At 35.7% G+C, this 20,550-nt stretch overlaps 1 protein-coding gene across 1 annotated transcript; it reads left to right on the forward strand.

Annotated features, from left to right (window-relative positions):
* The first annotated feature begins 2,160 nt into the window (after positions 1-2,160).
* On the forward strand, positions 2,161-16,623 carry LOC106923779 (uncharacterized). Its single transcript, XM_088007884.1, has 16 exons — positions 2,161-2,172; positions 3,055-3,112; positions 7,049-7,363; positions 8,277-8,627; positions 8,717-9,025; positions 9,174-9,563; positions 10,255-10,376; positions 13,166-13,550; positions 13,663-13,947; positions 14,122-14,436; positions 14,543-14,827; positions 14,916-15,245; positions 15,336-15,653; positions 15,729-16,016; positions 16,154-16,302; positions 16,409-16,623. Exons 1-16 carry the CDS (start codon positions 2,161-2,163, stop codon positions 16,415-16,417), a joined length of 3,921 nt encoding a protein of 1,306 aa, XP_087864010.1. The 3' UTR covers positions 16,418-16,623.
* Positions 16,624-20,550: the final 3,927 nt, after the last annotated feature.

Genomic DNA, 20,550 nt, shown 5'->3' on the forward strand with positions numbered 1-20,550 from the left:
ACAAATGAGGCACAACAAACAAATTAAGTTTTTGTCGTTTATTACAGGTTTAAAAATTACAGCAGCTGCAGAGCGCCACAGCAAACTGACAAGTTGTAAAACAACCTCAAACCATTTATTTTCTGCTTTTTCTAACTTAGGGTGCGTTCACAATGTAGCCAGAAGTGACCCAATTCCGAATTTTGGCAATTCTGATTTTTTTGCCGGGCCGTTCATGCTGCCAGTAAATGCGACCTGTATGGTTCTGCAGTGTGAATGGGCAAAAGTCCTGAAAGTGTCCCGCATGCGCACTAGAGGCGTCAGCGTTCTCAGTGTTCTGCCAACTGCCATAAAAAGAAGTGTTTGAGGAAGTAAACGTGGAGGCTAACGGTGGAGCTTAGCTCACATATTTGAAGTTGTTGTCCGGCCAGAGCAACATATTAACAACTTAATCCTCATATAGTCCGTCATGGTTGTTGTTTTACTTCCCGCTTGCGTGTATCAGGACCCAGAACAGTGAGATTTGTCGAGTATCAGTAACGTTCAGTTCGGATGAATGCGGCCTGGACGTTAGGTCGCATTTGAATCGGATAGTATCGGATATGGGTCACATTCGAAAAAGAATCCGACCTGTGCTGCTCACACTGCCATGAAAAGATCGGATACACGTCGTATTACATCAAAAAAAAAAAAAAAAAAATCAGGTTTTCTACCGTTTTAGAGTCCAGTTCAAAAGAGCTGGCAAATGTCAGGTTCCAAATGCAATATCATGACATCTTCATGTCATGATCTAAATATTTACAAACTCTGTTTCTACAGTCCAAATTTCCTAAAAAACTGTGAAATAACCCCGTAGTTCAGTGATAATAGGACGTTCTGAGCCAGAGGAGTTAAGTCTTAATGACTTAAAGCCAAGCTTCCGCCTCACACAGCACTCCTCTCCACTCAGTTTCCCCAGACTAGAGGCAGCAGCCATTGGCAAACACCTGGTGGATCTGCAAGTCTGCTGAGCTCATCCTACTTCTCAGTCGAACGCTCCTAAGAACGCTGTAAACAGCTTAATGGAGAAACGTTCTTCTGATGACAAGCTGAAATCGAGCTGCCTCTTAAGGAGCAAAAACTTCCTAAACAGGCAGAAGCCCAAATTCAAGACATCAAATTAATAAGTCAAATTTCTCCTAAATTATGTTTGATAAATACACCATTTTATAATAAATGAAGGTAACATGGTTATTTGATTGTGTGATAAAATGTCACAATGTGCCTGAAAAATAAATAATACCTCCCATTTAAAGAACTCAAGTCCAGGTCAAGAATAATAGTTTGCTTCTTTTTTTTTTTTTTTTTAGGACCAACTGTGCTTCCATTTCACAACACCTTGTACCACAACATCCTCTTACTGCTATGCAGGTAAAGCTTTGACTTCCACTAAAGATACTTATTAACTGAATTGGGGATGTAAGATCAGTCCCAAAATAAAATTTCAGTTTGCAGAGCATCATACTAGAAGAGAAGGTGTATTGTGTTATTTTAGCATTCAGTTTCTCGGGTAAAAGAACTGCAGACTGTAAGGACTAAAGAGTTGGCCATAAGAACAGGCAAACAGGAAGTGAGCAGCTAGTGGGATAATTTTATGTAACCCAGACCACAGGAAACAAATGTCTCTGGGGAGATGATGGCAAATAGTACGGATCAAAATGCCTTCCAAAACACCGAATAATTGTGAACCAGTTCATCAGAGGCTGAATTTAGTTCGCAATTACCTGGTGAACAGTGGATGTGAATTCATACTGCTGTGACATGTTTGTGAAATTAATTTTGAATGACTTGCGAAGGGTATAGACATACAACACTACAGAGTAAACATTGACAAATTAACTGAAAAATTAAAAATTGTCGTTGCCCAAGCAGATTTGGCTCATTGAGATTTAAATATAGACCTTTTTTTCACATAGTGAAATTTCAAGTGGAGTAAGACTTGATCTTCAGGGACAAAAAAAGTATAATAAAATAATTTTACAAAACAAATGTGTGTTATGCAAAAAACACCAATTATGTCAACTACTGCTTTTGTTTTTGTTTTTCAACAGTTCCACATTAGTGTTTCTGAATCCAACTAGAGATACTATCAGGCTGGTTACTAACATATTTCCATCAAAGAGACAAAGCAGCTGGTTGTACATGCTTCCACATGTTTGCTGTTCTCCATGGATTACAAACTCCAAGCTTCAAATCCCAAGTTTCTTTTAACAACAGGTTTCTTCCTGCCTCTTCTCAGAGTTTTGTAGAGTGCGTCACTCACTGTTGTTCACAAATTAATGTTTTGATTTGGTCTGTCACTTTAGATTTCTAGCCGAGTCTTGGTAGATTTTCAGTTGTTTTTTGGATGAAGGAATGGAAAGTTGGATTTGGAGACATTCCAATTTTGGGATTGCGTTTACGTTCTCCAGAACTTTCTCCCTGATATGTTTGTTGAGTTTCTTGATCTTCATATTGCTGTTCGTTCACTAATGTTCTCAAATAAACCTTTCAAGCCTTTGCAGAGCATCTGGATTTATACCAGTGTTAAGTTACTGTACTGTATTTACAAACCACTGCACTGGATTTAATGAGAATCTATCTGATAAAAGGAAGTGAATACATGCTGGACACACTTCAGATTATTATTTATTAATAAATAAATAAATAAATAAAAAAGCATAATAATCCTAGATTCTGGTTCAGTGTGAAAGATTTCAAGGTGAATGAAAATGTTTGCAAAGCATAGTAAATGAAAGGGACAAGTGAAATTTAGAAGAAGAGATTTGACTTAAGTATACATAAATGACTTTTCACATGAAGTTTCCTGACATGGAGAACTGGACAAATTAAAGCTGGCAATAAGATCAGGCAAGAAGGAAGTAGGCAGGAGCTGTGGAATAACTGGCATCATTTTTATGTAACCCAGACCACAGGAAATAAATGTCTCCAGGGAGACGATAGTAAATACTGCAGAGCGAAATGCCCATAAACATTTATTCTTTTCTCGATTCACATGAACTGTTGTATTTGTATGAGAAACAGACTGCAATGTAGCACTGTGACGGCTACTTCGACTACTGGGGGAAAGGAACACAAGTCACAGTGTCTTCTGGTAAGTTATAAACTTATATCTGTTAAGATGACAAGATTTAATATCTATTTCTTAATTAATTATTTATCTTGGTAATTAGTTTTATTTACTATGAAAACCAATGTATGTCCATCAAAACCAAAACGTGTGGAAAATAGTGAGGTACTGGTGACAAAATATAAATTTTTAGATGACACAGGATATTTTTGCACTAAGGTGTCATTGTAATTTGTCACCGTGCAACTACTTTGACTACTGGGGAAAAGGAACCACGGTTACCGTCACATCAGGTAAAATACAAAACTTATTATCGACATACTTTAATTGAAAAAATTGAATTTTCATTTTTTCTTAATTTTAGCCTGAAATGTATCTATACATAACCTCTAAATTGAACTAAGACATTATTTTCATGCCTAAGGGAAAGGTAGGGAACTGGTTAAAATGAATAGTTTTTCTCTAACATTAAATATTGTAATTATTAAGTTGTTCAGTCGAATATGTTTGGGATCCCAGTGGCAGTGGAAAACTCTCGCTGCTTGTTTTTGTAACTTGGGTCTGTTAAGTTATCATACTGTGACAATGCTTTTGACTACTGGGGAAAAGGAACCACGGTAACCGTAACATCAGGTAAGTCGATCTTATTTGGTCACTGTAATGTTTAAATTGGACTATTAGAAGATTTTTAGCCATTTTTTTAGATAGATTTTCCACAGACGATAATCTACTTATTTCAGGAAAACCCTTCATAATCTGTGGATTTATTTGATGCTCCGTCAAAGCTTTGGTGGAAATAATGTGTTTTAAACTTTCTGAGGCTTTATTAGTACTTAAGGTTTATTTGATGAAGCTGTCTGGCAAGGTAAATCCTTGAACATGTTTTAGTATGGGACAGTTTAAGTATTGCTTTACTGTGACTACGCTTTTGACTACTGGGGAAAAGGAACAACGGTCACCGTCACTTCAGGTATGAAAAGCTTTTATTTCTAGTTTCGAACAATATTTGAAACATGTATAAAGTATATATTTTCAGTTTTATGGGGTTATGACAATTGGCACGTAAAAAAGACAACAGTATCTTTTTATCGGTGTACAAAATTGGCAAAATAAAATCTCGGGGTTGTTAAATTCATGTGGATTGATTACTCATTAGGCAGATTTATACTAAATGGGAAACAAGCATAGATATTATTCGGAATAGGTTTTTGTTGCAAGTTTGACCAAACTGTATTACTGTGACAACTGGGCTTTTGACTACTGGGGAGCAGGAACCACGGTAACAGTAACATCAGGTAAGATTTTAACCTCTTAAAAATCTTCCCTGTATTTTTACAGTTTATTTTTATTAAATTACTATGTATTATAGGTATCTGAATACTCAAACTTAACTGTACTTGGAGAATATTTACTGTAAAAAGGAATTACTCAGACCCATAATTGGCAAAACTGATAATTAGGGTTAATCGCTTTCGATTAGTTTAGATGTATTTTATAAAATAGTGAAGGTGGTGACATGTTAAAAAGAAACAAATATCACCATTAGTCCATTAGGCTTTTCATACTGAGACTTGAGTTAGTTCATCACTGTGCTACGGTGCTTTTGACTACTGGGGGAAAGGGACTACAGTCACCGTCACTTCAGGTATGAAATAATTTTTTCTTAAGTAGCAAAGGAAATTTTAAATTTAAAAAACTGTTTTTGTTGCTTTTTGTCATTCAACAGTAATGTTAAGGATTGTTAGTATAAAGTCGTGTGGCTTGTTCATTCGGTTCAAACAAAACATTCAGCTACAGATTAAAATGTTAAAATAATTTTAGAATTTTTTTTAATTGATTGCAAAATCACTTTTTCTAAAACCCAATGTGAACTTTAATTGCATAAAACTAGATATCCTGCAAAATTGAACATTGCTAAAACCGATAACCAACATTCTCCTGTGGCTTTTTAGAAAGTTTAATTGGATTTGAAAAAATCTTAAGAATATTTAGGTGTTAAAGAACCATTAGTCCATTAGGCTTTTCATACTGAGACTTGAGTTAGTTTATCACTGTGCTACGCTGCTTTTGACTACTGGGGGAAAGGGACTACAGTCACCGTCACTTCAGGTATGAAATAACATGTTTTTTTAGTAGCAAAGGAAATTTTAAATTTAAAAAACTGTTTTTGTTGCTTTTTGTCATTCAACAGTAATGTTAAGGATTTAAAGTCGTGTGGCTTGTTCATTCGGTTCAAACAAAACATTGAGCTACAGATTAAAATGTTAAAATAATTTTAGAATTTTTTTTAATCGATTGCAAAAACACTTTTTCTAAGACCCAGTGTGAACTTTAATTGCATAAAACTAGATATCCTGCAAAATTGAACATTGCTAAAACCGATAACCAACATTCTCCTGTGGCTTTTTAGAAAATTTAATTGGATTTGAAAAAATCTTAAGAATATTTAGGTGTTAAAGAATTGGACATTCTCCATCAGTATGTGGGCCTTTTTATGTACGAGGGTTAAGTATATTCATCACTGTGCTACGATGCTTTTGACTATTGGGGGAAAGGAACAACGGTCACCGTCACTTCAGGTATGAAATTAAATTGTTTCTAATTTGGCCATAATGTTTTAGTAAATTAAGTTGGAACATAATTTATGAACATGCTTGAATTCAAAATAATTTTTTAGACAAATTTTTAAATTCTATGTTCATGTGGCAACAGAGATATCAGGGTTATTTTTTGAGAACTTTGGAAATATCCTTCCAAAGTTAACTTGAGATGTTTATTGTATCATGTCAGTACCCTCAAGTATGATATTGTTAAAATGTACGATATTTTCATTAATTTATATTGCCTGAATTGATTTCATAAAATAGTGGGGATTCTGAAGTGTTAAAGGCTTTGAAGTTCACAATCGGTAAATCAACCTTTTTAAACTAAGAGTTAAGCAGATTAATCACTGTGTTACTATGAAGCTTTTGACTATTGGGGGAAAGGGACAATGGTCACCGTCACTTCAGGTATGAAATGTTTTTTTGTTTTTCTAATTGTCAAAGGTAATTGTAGTTACTGGATTATATTTTGCCGTATTCCGTCACACGACGGATAGATTTGAAAATTAACCACAAAAAAAGAGAATGAAAATGCGACTTCTAAATTATCTTAGGACATAAATCAGTGAACAAGTTTACAGAAATATGATTTTGATTTTAGACTTTTTTTATTAAATACAATTTAACAATTCTAAATTTCATGTTTTAATTGATATCTCAAACTGAACTGTGTTTGGATGGTATTTATTGTAGTAAGTGAAAACCATAAAATTATTCCTTGAACTGTCAAAATGAATTGCATAGAATCTATACTGGGCAGCCTTTGCAGAGTTTACAAAATAAAACTGAGTATTTGAGATTTTCATGATCATCATAAGTTCAAATAGACTTTTTTCAAATGTGACACGTTGCCTGTTGAATCGTGGGTAAGAGATACATTTTTACAATTGTAAGTAAGGTGAAATTTGAATTGTTTAAAATCTGCAAACGTTTTGGTTGTTGAAATTAACATGAGCATGTTCTTTGGTTGCTTATTCGGATTTTATGAAATGATGTGATAAATTAAATCTTGAACGTCTTACAATGTTGTTTTTGATTTATGAAGAAAATGTGTATTACTAAGTTTCTTCAGGTAAGGTTGGTATACCTATATTTATGTTATCTGTTAAATGAGTTAAAATTTTAAATTAGGTTTTGCATGGATGTCTCATAAGTAAAGTTTGTGGCTTTGTATGGACTGGCATCTTTAAATGAAATGTATAACTGAAGTTTTTAATATTGGCTTTCAAAGCAAGAAAAGACAGATTGAACACTGTGAATATCTGTTTTTCGTAGGTCTGAAGGAAAATTATGTTATTTCATTTATATATTGTTTTTAACGTGCTCTTTTTTTTCCTTGTTTTTTTGTCATTTTCAGCCGGTCAGACTGCTTCCAGCGCTCCTACTGTGTTTCCTCTGGCTCCATGTGGTTCTGGTGGTAGTGACATGGTCACCCTCGGCTGTCTTGCCACCGGTTTCAACCCCTCTTCCATCACCTTCTCGTGGGCACAAGGCAGTACTTCTTTGAACAACGTCATCCAGTACCCTTCAATCCAGAAAGGCAATGAATACATGGGAATCAGTCAGGTTCAAGTCAGAAGACAGGACTGGGACGCAAGAAAACCCTTCAAATGCATTGCAAATCACGCTGCAGGAGAACGACATGCTATAATCACGTCATCACCGCCAAAACGTAAGATTAATGCAGAGTTATAAATCTTTACTTTTTAGTATTTTTTTAAAATTGCATTTAGTTGTCTTATATGCCATAGTTCAAATTTATTAAATTAAAAATTATATTTATTATTTCCTAAAATTGTATAACCTTGTAATTGGTGTTTTACTAGTTATTGTGGACCTTTAACTAGAATTATTTGCATTAATTTAAAGAACCACTCATGTCAGAACTGATGGGAGTTCTGAGTTATGTAAAACAAAAAGATTAAAAAAAACAGCTAAAGTTTCTGGTGAAGGTATATTTAATTATGTTCTTAATAATTGGAAAGCCACTCTTGGTTTAAATTCATAACGAGTTTGATTTTAAAATTGCTTAGATGGGGCATATTATTTATATCTTTATTGATGTCTAGTAGGATTTACCAGGTGGAACAAGAGGGTAAATTCAATAGTATTTTCAGCATCTGACATAGTTGGTTTTCCTCCTCACTAATACCTTTTCTCTTTATTTCATAGACTACTTCTGCATCTTCTGTTGGTTTTTTTGTGCCTGAACAATCCTTCTTGTTTCCTGACTTCTGCCTGTGTCTGTTTTTCTGTTTGTTGATTAATAACCTCGTTGTAAACCCTATAACTCTGTGCTTGCCAGTCAATGTATATGCAGAAGTGAGTGTTAGTTCTTTGACGTTCTTTAATGCCAATTTTGGATAGATGCATTTCCCTCTTGAATGGCATAGAACAACTTACTGCTGTGCTCATAGAACGAATGTCTTAAATACATGAGTTTGATTATGTTGTTGGAACCAGTTAAAGATACATCAGACCTGACCACATGAACCAAGCCTCATGTTGTTTTCCAGGTCTTCTGCATATATATAGATCTTGTCCTTGCTTCTGCAAACATATATGTGTATCTGTTTGTCTTTCAGCCAAGGTTTATGAGCTTCCGACTGTTAAAGTGTGTTCCTCCGTTGATGAGGGGAAAGAGGAGGCTTACTTCTCCTGCTTTGCCAAAGATTTTGCTCCAAATAAATATGAGATCACATGGCTGAAAGATGATCAAGTAATCACCGGGGCAGTAGATAAGGTCGTCACATCGTCTCAGGGAAGAAATGACACGAATGGAACCATCCTGTACAGTGTTGCAAGTCTCCTCACACTGCCGTCCAGGGAAGTGCCTGAAGGCGCAAAATTAACATGCTTATTTAAGGGAATAGGTCAAGACGACAAAACTCCAGTCTATACCAATTCTACTGTGTCCCACAAGCGGTGTTCAGCTGGTGAGTACGATGGTAGTTTTTTCATTATACCTAATCACCAAATTGATGTTTCTAGTCTGTTTAATTTGTTTTTGTCTTTATTTTTTTAGTCACTGAAGGGTGTAGCGAAGATATGGATATAAGGATCATACCCCCCACAAACAAGGACATCTTTTTGAATGGAAAAGGAACCCTGATATGTGAAGTCACCGAAAAAAAAGCGGGATTTGAGAAGGTCGTCTGGTTGGACGAGGACGACTCGGAAGTGGTATCCACACAGGAGAATATAGGATCCAATGTACATCTAGCTAAAATCGAGATCACCTTTGATGAATGGAGCAAGGGGCTCACGCGTGTCTGTGAAGTCCACAGCACTGAGTGGATTGATCCAGTGAAGAAAGAGTACAAAAGAAGCAACGGTAAGAAAACTGTTCAGAATTCGTCTTTATTTCTTCTTCTCATGACAGAAAACACATTGTGAGGGACATCTTCCCGTGAACAATAGACGTTTCCGTCAGATTGTGTGCTAGTTTATCTGTGACCCTAACTGTTCTCTCATGCTTACAGGAGGAGCTTCTAAGCGTCCATCAGTGTTTATGTTGCCTCCCTTAGAGCAAACTAGAGAAAAAACAGTGGTTCTGACTTGCTATGTGAAAGACTTCTCTCCTCGGGAGATTTATGTGGACTGGCTTGTCGATGATGAAAAGGCAGGCACAAAATATCAGTTCAGTACCACAGAACCCGTGGAAAACAATGGATTCTTCTCCGTTTACAGCCAGTTGATCCTCACACAAGAACAATGGAATGAGAAAGACGTGGTGTATAGCTGTGCTGTTCATCACGAGTCTGTGGCAAAGTCAAGCAAATCGATTGTCAGATCCATTGGATCCAGAACCTTTGAAAAAACCAATGTGGTCAACCTTAACATGAACGTCCCTGAAACGTGCAAGGCCCAGTAGATGTGTCTATGCGTCTTGTTTTTCTTTTTTTTTTCCCTTCTCGTTTGATGTCTGTTGCTTGTGATTTTTAAACTGTGTGTTTTTAGTGCAAATTTAAAATGAAAATAAAAAAAAAAAATACTCGCCGACTGTGTTGATGTTTGTCGCTTGCACTTTGTGTGAACTTGATCTGGTGTCGAAACTGAATGTTCGTGTCACGTTTTACGTGAGTTTTGTCCTCATGCAACCCTAATAACACATCATTTGAGTTCTACATATTTATACTTCAAATAGTTGTGCAACAATAATATAGAAGGATTTCAAATGCCATAGTACTTACAAGAATACTATCACCTCAGTAACATCAGTTATTGAACTTAGATTTTCTCATTTCATTTGCAAAAGTAGAGCTGACTGTGTTTCTGTGTTGTGTCTTTATGTGACTGTTTCATCTACTGGGTTTTGCACCCCAAAAAAGTCTTGATGACTCTTAAACTCTGATAACAAGGTCTTTCACAAGCAAGTCAGTATCATAAGTAATAAGTGATCAGATTATTGTAGCATTTTTCAAATGGCTAAAGACACAGAAAACTAGAAACAATTGAAAGGAACAGAAAAAAGCATGATTATAACCTATGTTTTCTGGAGTAAAAGAAAATATGGATCATTATCTCACACTACTAAAAAATACACTAATTTCAAACTACCAGACCTCCTGATTGACTCAAGTAGAATCACCACAGAAGAAGATGACATGACTAACACGGCAATCACCTTCATCCTTCTCTTCCTCCTCACTCTGGTCTTCTCCATCGGGACCACTGCATTTAAGGTAACGCAACAAATTGAAGTAGGCACAAATGTGGAATTACTGACATTAGAAACTTAAAACCAAATGTGTATTTGCAAAATGACAAACACTCCACTACAGTGGATATGAGCAAAGACTTTGGAGGAGAAAGTAGGCACACCCTTGAATAACATTTTTACAGCTGTAATGTATTTATGATGCAGTTAAATCTAAAACAAGGCATTTTTTGTCATTTTCCTTTGTACTAAATTACATACATTCAACAACATAATGTTAAAACGCAATTTTTTAACCTAATTTAGAGTTCTTTGTGTTGTGTCTTCTAGAGTTATAAAAACATAATTCATATTTTCATGCCTGACAATCATTTTGTAAAACAGTTTCATACCTAGTAGTTCTTTCTTTAACCATTTTTTCCTACTTATGGCTTTTTTAGTTGCAATGCTAAATACTTCAGTTGTTTTAAATGAATATTGAAATTTACCAGAAGAGTATATGTATGTTATGTATGTTTATTAACCTTAATGGTGTTCTTCATAGTTAAATTGCACATTTTATTATAATCGGATTAGGAATTGGGCATAAATTGACGTATCAAAAATACTTCTTTGGCCTAAAAATTTGAGCAAGATGAAAAGTATGTTGAACTGTTATGTAACTCTGAGATTGTTCTCAAATGTAAAGTACTTTATGTAAAAAGTACATAAAGTAATAATAATAATAATAATAATAACATAATAATAATTTTATTATTATTAATACTATAGGAGACAATTGGGCTTTTCAGAGAAACAATTTCTCCAACAGCTGGAGTTTCTAAAGTGTAACATCAAAACAGGTGAAATAAAGGATCTACATAGAAATTTCCAAAATAAAATTGTTTTCCATAATGCAGAAAATGTCATTCTCTATTGAAATATGCAATATTTTGTCAGAGAGTCCTTCAAAGTCAAACATTTCAGCTCCTTTTCATTGCACTGGTTCACAATAATTGCTATTCTAGTTTATAGAGTTTATAGATTCTAGAAATTACTCTACAATGGACACTTCAACACTTTGGTGGAATCACTTTTAAGTATCTCAAACCTTTTTTTTTCATTTCAGGTTCTAAAATTAATAAAGTTAAGTTAAAACAGAGAGAAAATGAATTAGCTGATAAACCTGTTAATTTGTGATGACTTAAAGAATACATTGCTTTAATAAATAACGTCAGTGACCAATGAGGCAGAAATCCACCAGCTATTTATTTATATAACTTAGTGTATTGTTGCTAATAAAAAAAAACCTTTATATTTCCTGCTAATATCTTGTCATGTGAAATATTTATAGTGCCATGAAAATAAGGATTTCAAGCTTTCCACATCAGACTAACAATTGTAGAATAAAAATAACAATAAAATTAGCTCATTTTATTAATTTTATTTTGCCAAAATAATACTTATAATTAAATGATCAAAAAATGTACCTCATTTAATTTTATATATTGTTAATCTAAGTACTTTAACATTCTGGAAACAACACAATATTTTCACACTGCACAATCATAATAACAAAATATGTCTTAAAAAGAAAACAATTAGCAATCTTTGGTGTTTTAGTATGAAAATAATAGTAGCTAAATGCATTAAAAATGTTCAGCTTAAAAATTAAATTACATGAAGAGAGCTTTTGTAAATTATCCAAATATTTTATGAAAGGTGTAATATGTTGTTTTATTTAAAAATGAATAAAAGTAATATTTTTTAATTTTTATTATTGTGTAAAATGTCTTCTGAAACCACTTTATGATATAATTTATCTGTTACAAAGATAATTAGCACTTTTGATCTGAATTAGCTTTGCATTGCTTGCAATAGAGTGTCCATATATAACAAAACAGCTCAGCAGAGCATTATTACATTCATTAAGTCCATAAATGTTGATAAATAATATCAGCAACACAATGATATAACACTGTTTTTAATGCATGTTTTTCTTTTTCTTTTTTTCTTTTCAGGTCAAATGAAACCAGAAGTACATAAAAAGGACATTTGATAGATTAAAAAAAAATACAAAAACATCTTTTTTTCTGAAATTTTCTTATACTTTTTATATCATGTAAGTAATTGCAAATGATATTTGTCGATCCTTCCAAATCTAAAAGCTTCAAATCATTTTGCGATGCAGTTTTGAAAGAGGATAACTGCTTTACTCTTTTTATTTCTTTACAATATTTTAACACTGTTCTCAGTTGTGTATTTTTTGCTTGACGTTCTTGTTCTCATCACACCACCAGCACCTGGAATCAATGACCCATGTTCAACTCTGCATGTAAATTAGCACTTTTCGCCTCATGGTTACTTTTTTCGGTCTGTTATTACTGGACTTGAAAACTAAAATCTTTGGCAAAGTAACGAGAGATTGTCTGTGTGATGTCTTATGTAAAGCAACCTGAGATATTTAGATGTGTTCTCTGTTTCTCTTACTGGCATAACTGCACCTCACACCTGCTGTCTGTGCTGCTCTGTTGCTCTCTGCTCTGTTTCACTTCTGCTTTTTGGTCCCGTTTTGGACCTGGGTGTTACACAAGCCTTCCGCTCGTTGCATGCCCTGGTCGCTCTGCTCTGTCAAGCTCAACATCTGTTCAACAGACTTTTAAAACTATTTTTTGCTACTTTTATTTTATTTTTTTTTGTATAATGTGGGATATAAAACTCTGCCATCTAGTGTAAATAAAAGCAAACTGCACCTGAAATTCAGAGTTGGTTATTAGTTAAAGTTGGTTGTTAGTTAAAGACCACAGCATGAAGGTATGTATGGATTAACTTTAATCAGATTTCATCTTTATAGAACCCCTGCTTAGCTTTGTAATGTCATGCAATCTCCTCTCTTCCACAGCTGTCCGGAGTAATCCCCCAAACATCACCTTGTACCCTGTTTGGGATGGACAACTCAATATTTCTAATGTCAGACTTGTCTGCGCTTTGAGCGACTACTTTCCCAAGGACCTAACAGTGGAGTGGTACAAGGAGAACCAGCTTCTATCAAGCAAGCAAGATGTAAGAAATTTTATAAGCGGAAATGAGGAGGACAGAACCTACACTCAAACCACTGAGATTATTCCAGACAAGGAAGCATGGATGAAAGGATCAACATTTAAGTGCAAGTCTATTCACAAAGCCAAAAATTCAACAGAAACAATAAACATCTGTCAGAGTAAGTCTCTACAGGCATTGTCACAAACCAAATAGTAAATTGGATAAAATTAGTCCATATATATTGAAGTGTTGTTTTTTTGTTGTTGTTGTTGTTGTTGTTGTTTTTGTAGTCTATGGAAAATACACGCCTCCCATTTATATGGAGATCCCAAACTTCATGAAAGTGACGACAGAGTCTGAAGTGGAAGCAAAGTGTTCCATGACCACCGTGCTTAATCCCATTCTGACCTGGGAAATGGACGGGGTTCCAGTGGAGCATACAAGCCTAACAACAAATGACATGTCTGTAAGCACTACACTGAAGGTTTCATCGGAGATATGGGCAAAAACGAAAAAAATTCAGTGTAAAGCTGAACATCTTTGCTTCTCAGCTACGAAGGCCGTTAATATTTCAGGTAAAATGACACGATAATACGAATACTAAAGGACTGTCTTCAAAGTTATAAAACATGACACAATCTCTAAAATGTGCTGTAACATTTTTCAGTTTTACGTTGTGTTATATAGTTATATAGTTTCGGTGACACTGTATGTCACCATACTTTTATTTTTTACCTGTTATGATCCAGGGCCTCCAGTTACACGTCCACAGGTGGAGATCAGAAGATCCTTCTCAGAGCTGCTGAAGGAACAAAGTGCCGTCTTCCAGTGTGACGTCTCACAGCTCTCCCCGCAGGACCTCTATGTCACATTTCAAGTGAACGGAGCTGATGCTTCACAAAAATATTATATTAATCTTCCTGAAGGATCCGGCCCTCATTCAGTCAGTAGAAGTTTCTCTGTTCCTAGAAACTCCTGGAAAAGTGACACAAATGTCTCGTGCACAGTGACCCAAGGCTACTCCAACAGTCCTTTCAAGTCAAATTTGATCAGCAGAATTTTTGGTGAGAGTTGTTTGCATCTTCTTGGAAAACCCATTGCTACCTAGTGGTCATTTTTTTATCTATTTTTTTTTAATCTGTTTAAATTTCTTTTCTCAAAATACTTTAGTGGAGCCCTCAGTGGAAGTTCATCCTGCTCCCAGTGAAGGATTTGAGCAACAAACACTAGTGTGTTCCGGACGGGGCTTCGACCCACAAATCAAATGGTTTAACGGGTCAAAGGAAATAAACCCATCAAATCCAGACTTCAGTATGAATAACAATGGTCTTGTTGCTGTGATGAGTCAACTGCATGTTGGTCATGCTGAGTGGAAAAGAGGAATGGTATTTACATGTGAAGTGTCTGACAGTTCTCTAAAGAAAAATGTCAAAAAGAATATCAGTGTCTGTTCAGGTAAAATTCTAATTAAATTCTGTCCATGTAGTTTTCTGGTTTTAAATATGGATCACCTGCTTTATCAAGGATTTATTTTCTCTCTTAGTTACGCCAAAATCTTCTCATATGGTCGCCGTCTATATTCAGAGACCTAAACTGGAGGAACTCCAAAAGGGGGGACGGGTGACTGTTACATGTCTTTTTGTTGGGACTAGTCTTTGTGATTTCTCCATAATCTGGAAAGTAGGAGATCACCAAGCTTCCCCAAGTAATATCAATATGGAAAAACCTGTGAGTCACAAGAACGGAACGGAAACTTTACACAGCTCCCTCTATGTGTCAGCAGAGGACTGGCACTCAAATAAGCAAGTGTCTTGTGAGGGAAAACATCTGTGTTCCACCAAAAGCTATAAAGATTATATCAGCAAAAGTACAGGTATTGCAAGCACTCTGAGGACTATTTACAAATGTTATCTTAAATGTTATTTAACATTTCTTTCCTTCTGTTTTGTGTTGGTGTTTCCAGATCTGTATCAGCCAGTTCTGAGGATAGTGGAGCCAACTTTTGATGAGCTGTATACATCTGACAGCGTCACGCTTACTTGCTTAGTTTCAGCATTTTTTCCATCTGACATCATTGTTGAGTGGAGAGAAAATGGCCAACAACTCCCAGCATCTCGCTATATTGACAGTCCTTCTTGGAAGGAACCGGGAACACGCTATTTTTCAATGAGGAGCAGACTAAATGTAACTAAGGCTGAGAACAATAACTCAACTTACTCTTGTGTCGTCAGACATGAATCCTCCGAGACTCCATTTGAAACCAGCATAAGTGACGTGTTTGGTAAGCTAACGATCAGTTTTCAGAAATCGCATTTTCTTCTACAGTACACTCTGAACAAATAACTTATTTCCTCAGCCACTGTGAGGTACACCAAACCCTCAGCCGTCTTGCTCCGGGGAGAGAACGAGCTCATGTGTCTGGTCTCGGGCTTCAACCCAAAATCCATCAATATCACTTGGCTCCGCAGTGAAACCACAGAGCTGTCGGACTACAACACAACCGAGCCCTACATAGGCCCAGATAGGAAATTTAACATTCTTAGCCGCCTTCGCCTTGCGCCAATTGACACCTTACCTGGCGTGGTCATCACCTGTCGGGTGACACATGAAGGCGCCACTGTCTCAGTGAACATGTCTGAACCAGGTATGCGAACTACATTATTCTTGAGTGTTAAAGAGTTTGTGTTTAACACTGTGAGTCAGATTTATTTTTAATTAACTCTTTATTTTCACTAAAGTCATCATAAGCTTATAACCAGTGAATCTCTACATTTTCTACAGACACGCTGGAGAACTGTAGCTTCTTTGATGCTATCAAAGACACTGATGTGAGTCAAGATACAATGAAGGAAACCTGGACTATGGCACTAACTTTCCTCTGCTTTTTCCTCTTCACCATCATATTTTCTCTTGTTGTCCTCATCATTAAGGTAAGAATCAGCTATAGTGTTGCTGCAGGTACTTCACTGAGTACAATTTTGAGTTAGAATGTTAATCACTGTCATGTTGACACATTTTCTTTTCTTCTACTTTCAGACAAAATAGTGACAATCAGAAGACATTTTACATTTTTTTTTCAGTTTGGTGTGCATAGAGTGGCTCATTATTTCTTTTTTATTTTGCTTTTTTTATTTTGTGTTCTTTGTTCTAGTTTATAGCAAATATTTTTGGAGAGTTATCGTGTTTCTCTTCTGTATTTGGTGTGAGATGTAAATGCTGTTAAGATAAATAAAATTAATGATACTACCGTGTGCTATATTTTATCAATGTTTTCTGTACCTGAACAAATTGTCCACAAGATGGAGACAAAGTTCTACGTTCAGCTTTGCTCGTTTCAACTTCCAACACAGAAATTATGCAGTTTTAAATCCGATATTTTTTTTTCTTTTTTTTTTTTTTTTTTTGCATCGTTACGAGGAAGCAAAATAACAATTGTGACTTTATCAAAAAACTAAAACAAATGCTTTAATTTACAGATGCACAAGTTGGACTGTGTGCATATTTCATTTGAGTTTCCACTTTAGGCTTGTGTTTGCCTTTTGTGCACCTTGTGGGTTCATTGGAATCTATTTCTCGGAGGGATTACACCAGGAACACAAAGGTTTACTATTGGCTGCTGTAGCGATCTGGCAGAGTTTGTGTCCTCGATTGGCTGTGGACCCCGTGGCAGACGGCCCATATCTGTGACGCTGTTGCTGGGAGGGAGTCGCAGTGTGCGGCTGCCAGTCTTGTGTCAAGGGGCCAACAGAAAAGAATCATGGAAGCATTTCCCTGTAATTGCATTATTTATCTCATCTCCATTTCTTCCAAAGTATCAGACGAGGCTCGATCCCTTTGTACTTTCATGAAAACAAAGTTTAAGCTGCAGGCAAACATCTTTTCACGGATGCAACAGTCAAACATGTACGGAGAATGTTACCTGAAAGTCATGTAGCACCTTGGAAAAAAACGGAATATGTTTAACATGTTCAGATTTCTCACACATCCTTGTTAACGTCAGATGATGTCATAATCTGAACTACAGATGAGCAAAAACAGTTAAATGTATGTCAATTTTACCCCAGTGCATTCATGATTAAACAAATTAACGCCATCATTGCTATATTTAAGCTTACTTTGATCAAGCCTAGAGTGAAATGGTAGAGCCTCGTCTATTACAGATACAATTGCCTTTACAGAAAAGCAAGAAAAGAGTCTAAATATTCTTAATGGTGTTATTTTTGTAATGGCATAATTTGTCCTGCTTCAAAAGAAACTGTTTACGAAAAGTCACTTGGACTGACAGTTCATCTAAGGACCTGTACTTAAACTTAATTGTAACAGTGTCACCTAGTGGTTGTAACATTTATTACAGGTTTATGGGAAGCAGAGTGAGAAAGTCAACGATTACTTATGAATAATTGGCCGCAGGGAGGAAACAAAATGTGAAAAGAAAGTCTTAAAAAATATATTTGACTTCATTACATTTGGCCACAATCTTTTTCTAAGCTGAAAACCAATAGACAGTGTTGCTTTGATTAATAACTATAAAAACCCGATCACTGCAACAAACAAGACATCAGTTCCACCAGAATTAATTCCGTCTTAAAATCAATAACAAAACTCGTAGGAGTCCTATTGCCTTATAAATATTAGGAGCATAATCATGTCATCTTTAAGGCCTAAAGAGAATAACATCTAATTCATTAACTCCTGTTATAGGCAAACAATGCAAAATTGTTTATTTTCCAGTAAAGAATTGTAATTGCACATTAAAACAAATGTAGCGATTCATAAGCAAATATAAGAAAAATACCCACTTTTTTTCCACTGTATTTTAAAGTTCTCAGTTTATCACTGAAGTAAAGTTTGTGAATGTAATAAAATGTTACATTAAATTTATAGTAAAAGCATACAACAAAATGTATTTCCTAAAATAATTTTTAGTAAATATAGATTTTAAGCAAATGAATTTAAACTGCTGTTGTGTCTTGGTTGACCTGCACAGCCGCTACTGAGCTGCAGACCAATCATCATTTCTTCAGCAGTTCTCATTCCACTCAGGGAATTTGATTTTTAATTTATGAAAAAACAAGTTTTTTTTTATTTCATTAAAGAATAAAAGGAGATAAAGATCTGATGTATTTGATGCATGCGGCTTCTGTTTTATTACAACTTTCACATTTATACAAATCAATGTTGAAACTTTTTAATATATAAATTGGCCACCTTTGGGTGATCTAAATCACAGTGTGCATATTTTAGGCTACTGCTTGTGCTCCAAGTTTAGATTTGAGCTCCAAATGGCTTGGGCCCAACCTTCCTCTAGCAGATGAGCTTCTACAGCTGCATCTTCATTTCATTCACAGCCACTCACGACCAGCCCAGATCCTGTGTGGAGACACCTGGTGGAAACATCAGTCTAGGAGCACCCTGTGTTCACTGGGCTCTAGTAAATCAATAGGCTCACCCGCTGCAAGTGTTGCACAAAGACTGGGGAGGAGGTCATTTACATGCACACATGGAAATCTGTTTTGAGCTTTTCAGCTGAAAAGAACGGCCAGATTTGAAACACTTGCGCTTCTCCATCAGAGGAGTTGTTGGAAAATTGCATCAATCAAGGAGCAGTTCAGTTCCTGTGATAAACATATGCTTCAAAGAACCAATCAAAGTCTCTTTGAGATCAAAGTTTTTGGATATATATCTTACTGAGGCTTGTCAGAAAGGGTTTCCTTCTGTGTTAAATCCAGTTCCACATGAGTCACCCCCCCCCCCCCCAGTTTCTGCGTTGCCATTTTTCTGCATTCAAATTTAAGCAACGGAAACGGTCCCTTTTAATTGAGATGGAATTTGAAATAGTAAAGAAATTCAACATTTACAAAAGCAAATCCTAATTGAAATTATTAGTCACCATACAAAAAGAAGGCAGTACATTTCTCGCTTGTCCTTGGAGAAACAGTCGGATGCTGCCAGACTGTTCACAGAACATTTTGAATGCTATCATTTTGCAGCCACTGCACAATTTTTCACTACTTAATGTTTCTCTATCACACAAATTTTAACATGATATACCAAAACGTGAGGTTATGATGGGACAAAATGTTGAAAAAAATCTAACTATGCATAGAAGGATGCTGCTTCTCCATGTATGGTTTTAAATCTAAGGATCCAGAGTAGACTTGAACTAGAAAACCTAAGTGGTGTGGACGGTTGATACAACAGCAACAAAGCTGTAATGTATTTTGGTGCTAAGGTGTAAACTAACAAAAGTATTTTAAAGTCTATTCTCTGAGCTACAGGAAGTCAAGGGGAGGACTTTCAAACCAGGGTGATGTGTTCTACTTTTCGAGTTTTAGTGAGAGCGTAAGCAGCTGCGTAAGTGTGACTTTTTTGGCAGACCTGTGAAGACGCTGCTGCAAAAATCAATTTGGCTGAAGATAAATGTATGAGTTTCTCAAGATCCTGAAAACATTATTCAGGTGATGGAAGGTCGAGTTTAATATTGTCTTTGTGTCTCTCTTAAGATTCAGGTCTGAGTCTGACTACATTTTCTAGCTGTAATAGCTGAAGCCGTGCAGTGACTCTTATGTGCAGATAACTTCAATTTAGTTTCTTTTCAGCTAAAATAAAAGTAATTGCACATCCATGAAAGAAGTTCTGTTCTTTAAGTAAGATCAAGTCAAGTACTGTCCTTAAAAGTGGCTTATTTATCTGTGATTTGTACCCGCAACAAGTTTCATATTGCTTTATATGCATGAGAAGTCAATGGAGAGTTGGAGCCTGGTATGTTAAGCAGGGACCTCCTGCTTGCATCTAAGAAAAAGAACATCAAGTTATTGCTCACACCCTGTTTAGTCTGGTTTATTTGAACACTAGTTTGTTTGCCTAAACAGTCTGGTTTGTTTGGGGAGGTGTGAATGTGCAATCAAACTCTGCTGCTGCAGACCAAAAAAGCAGACTCTGGTCCGGCTAAACACCTAAATCTTGTTTCAAATGAAGTGAACTCTGGCATGCTTTGAAGGAGTATGTCAATTCCAAGTGGAATGGAGACCAGGAAGTGAAATGCAATCAAAAACAAATGTGCTAATCAAGTGCAAGAGTGAGAAATGGCTCGCAGTCTTTTGCCAAGGACAAAGGAGAAATCCTACAGCCGCTAAAATCTGACACCACTCCATTTTTGTTTACATTTCGTGAAGAAA

The sequence above is a fragment of the Poecilia mexicana genome, unplaced genomic scaffold (assembly GCF_051168715.1).
Source record: "Poecilia mexicana isolate PSO_F unplaced genomic scaffold, ASM5116871v1 scaffold_8, whole genome shotgun sequence".
In the NCBI taxonomy this organism is placed as follows: domain Eukaryota; kingdom Metazoa; phylum Chordata; class Actinopteri; order Cyprinodontiformes; family Poeciliidae; genus Poecilia; species Poecilia mexicana.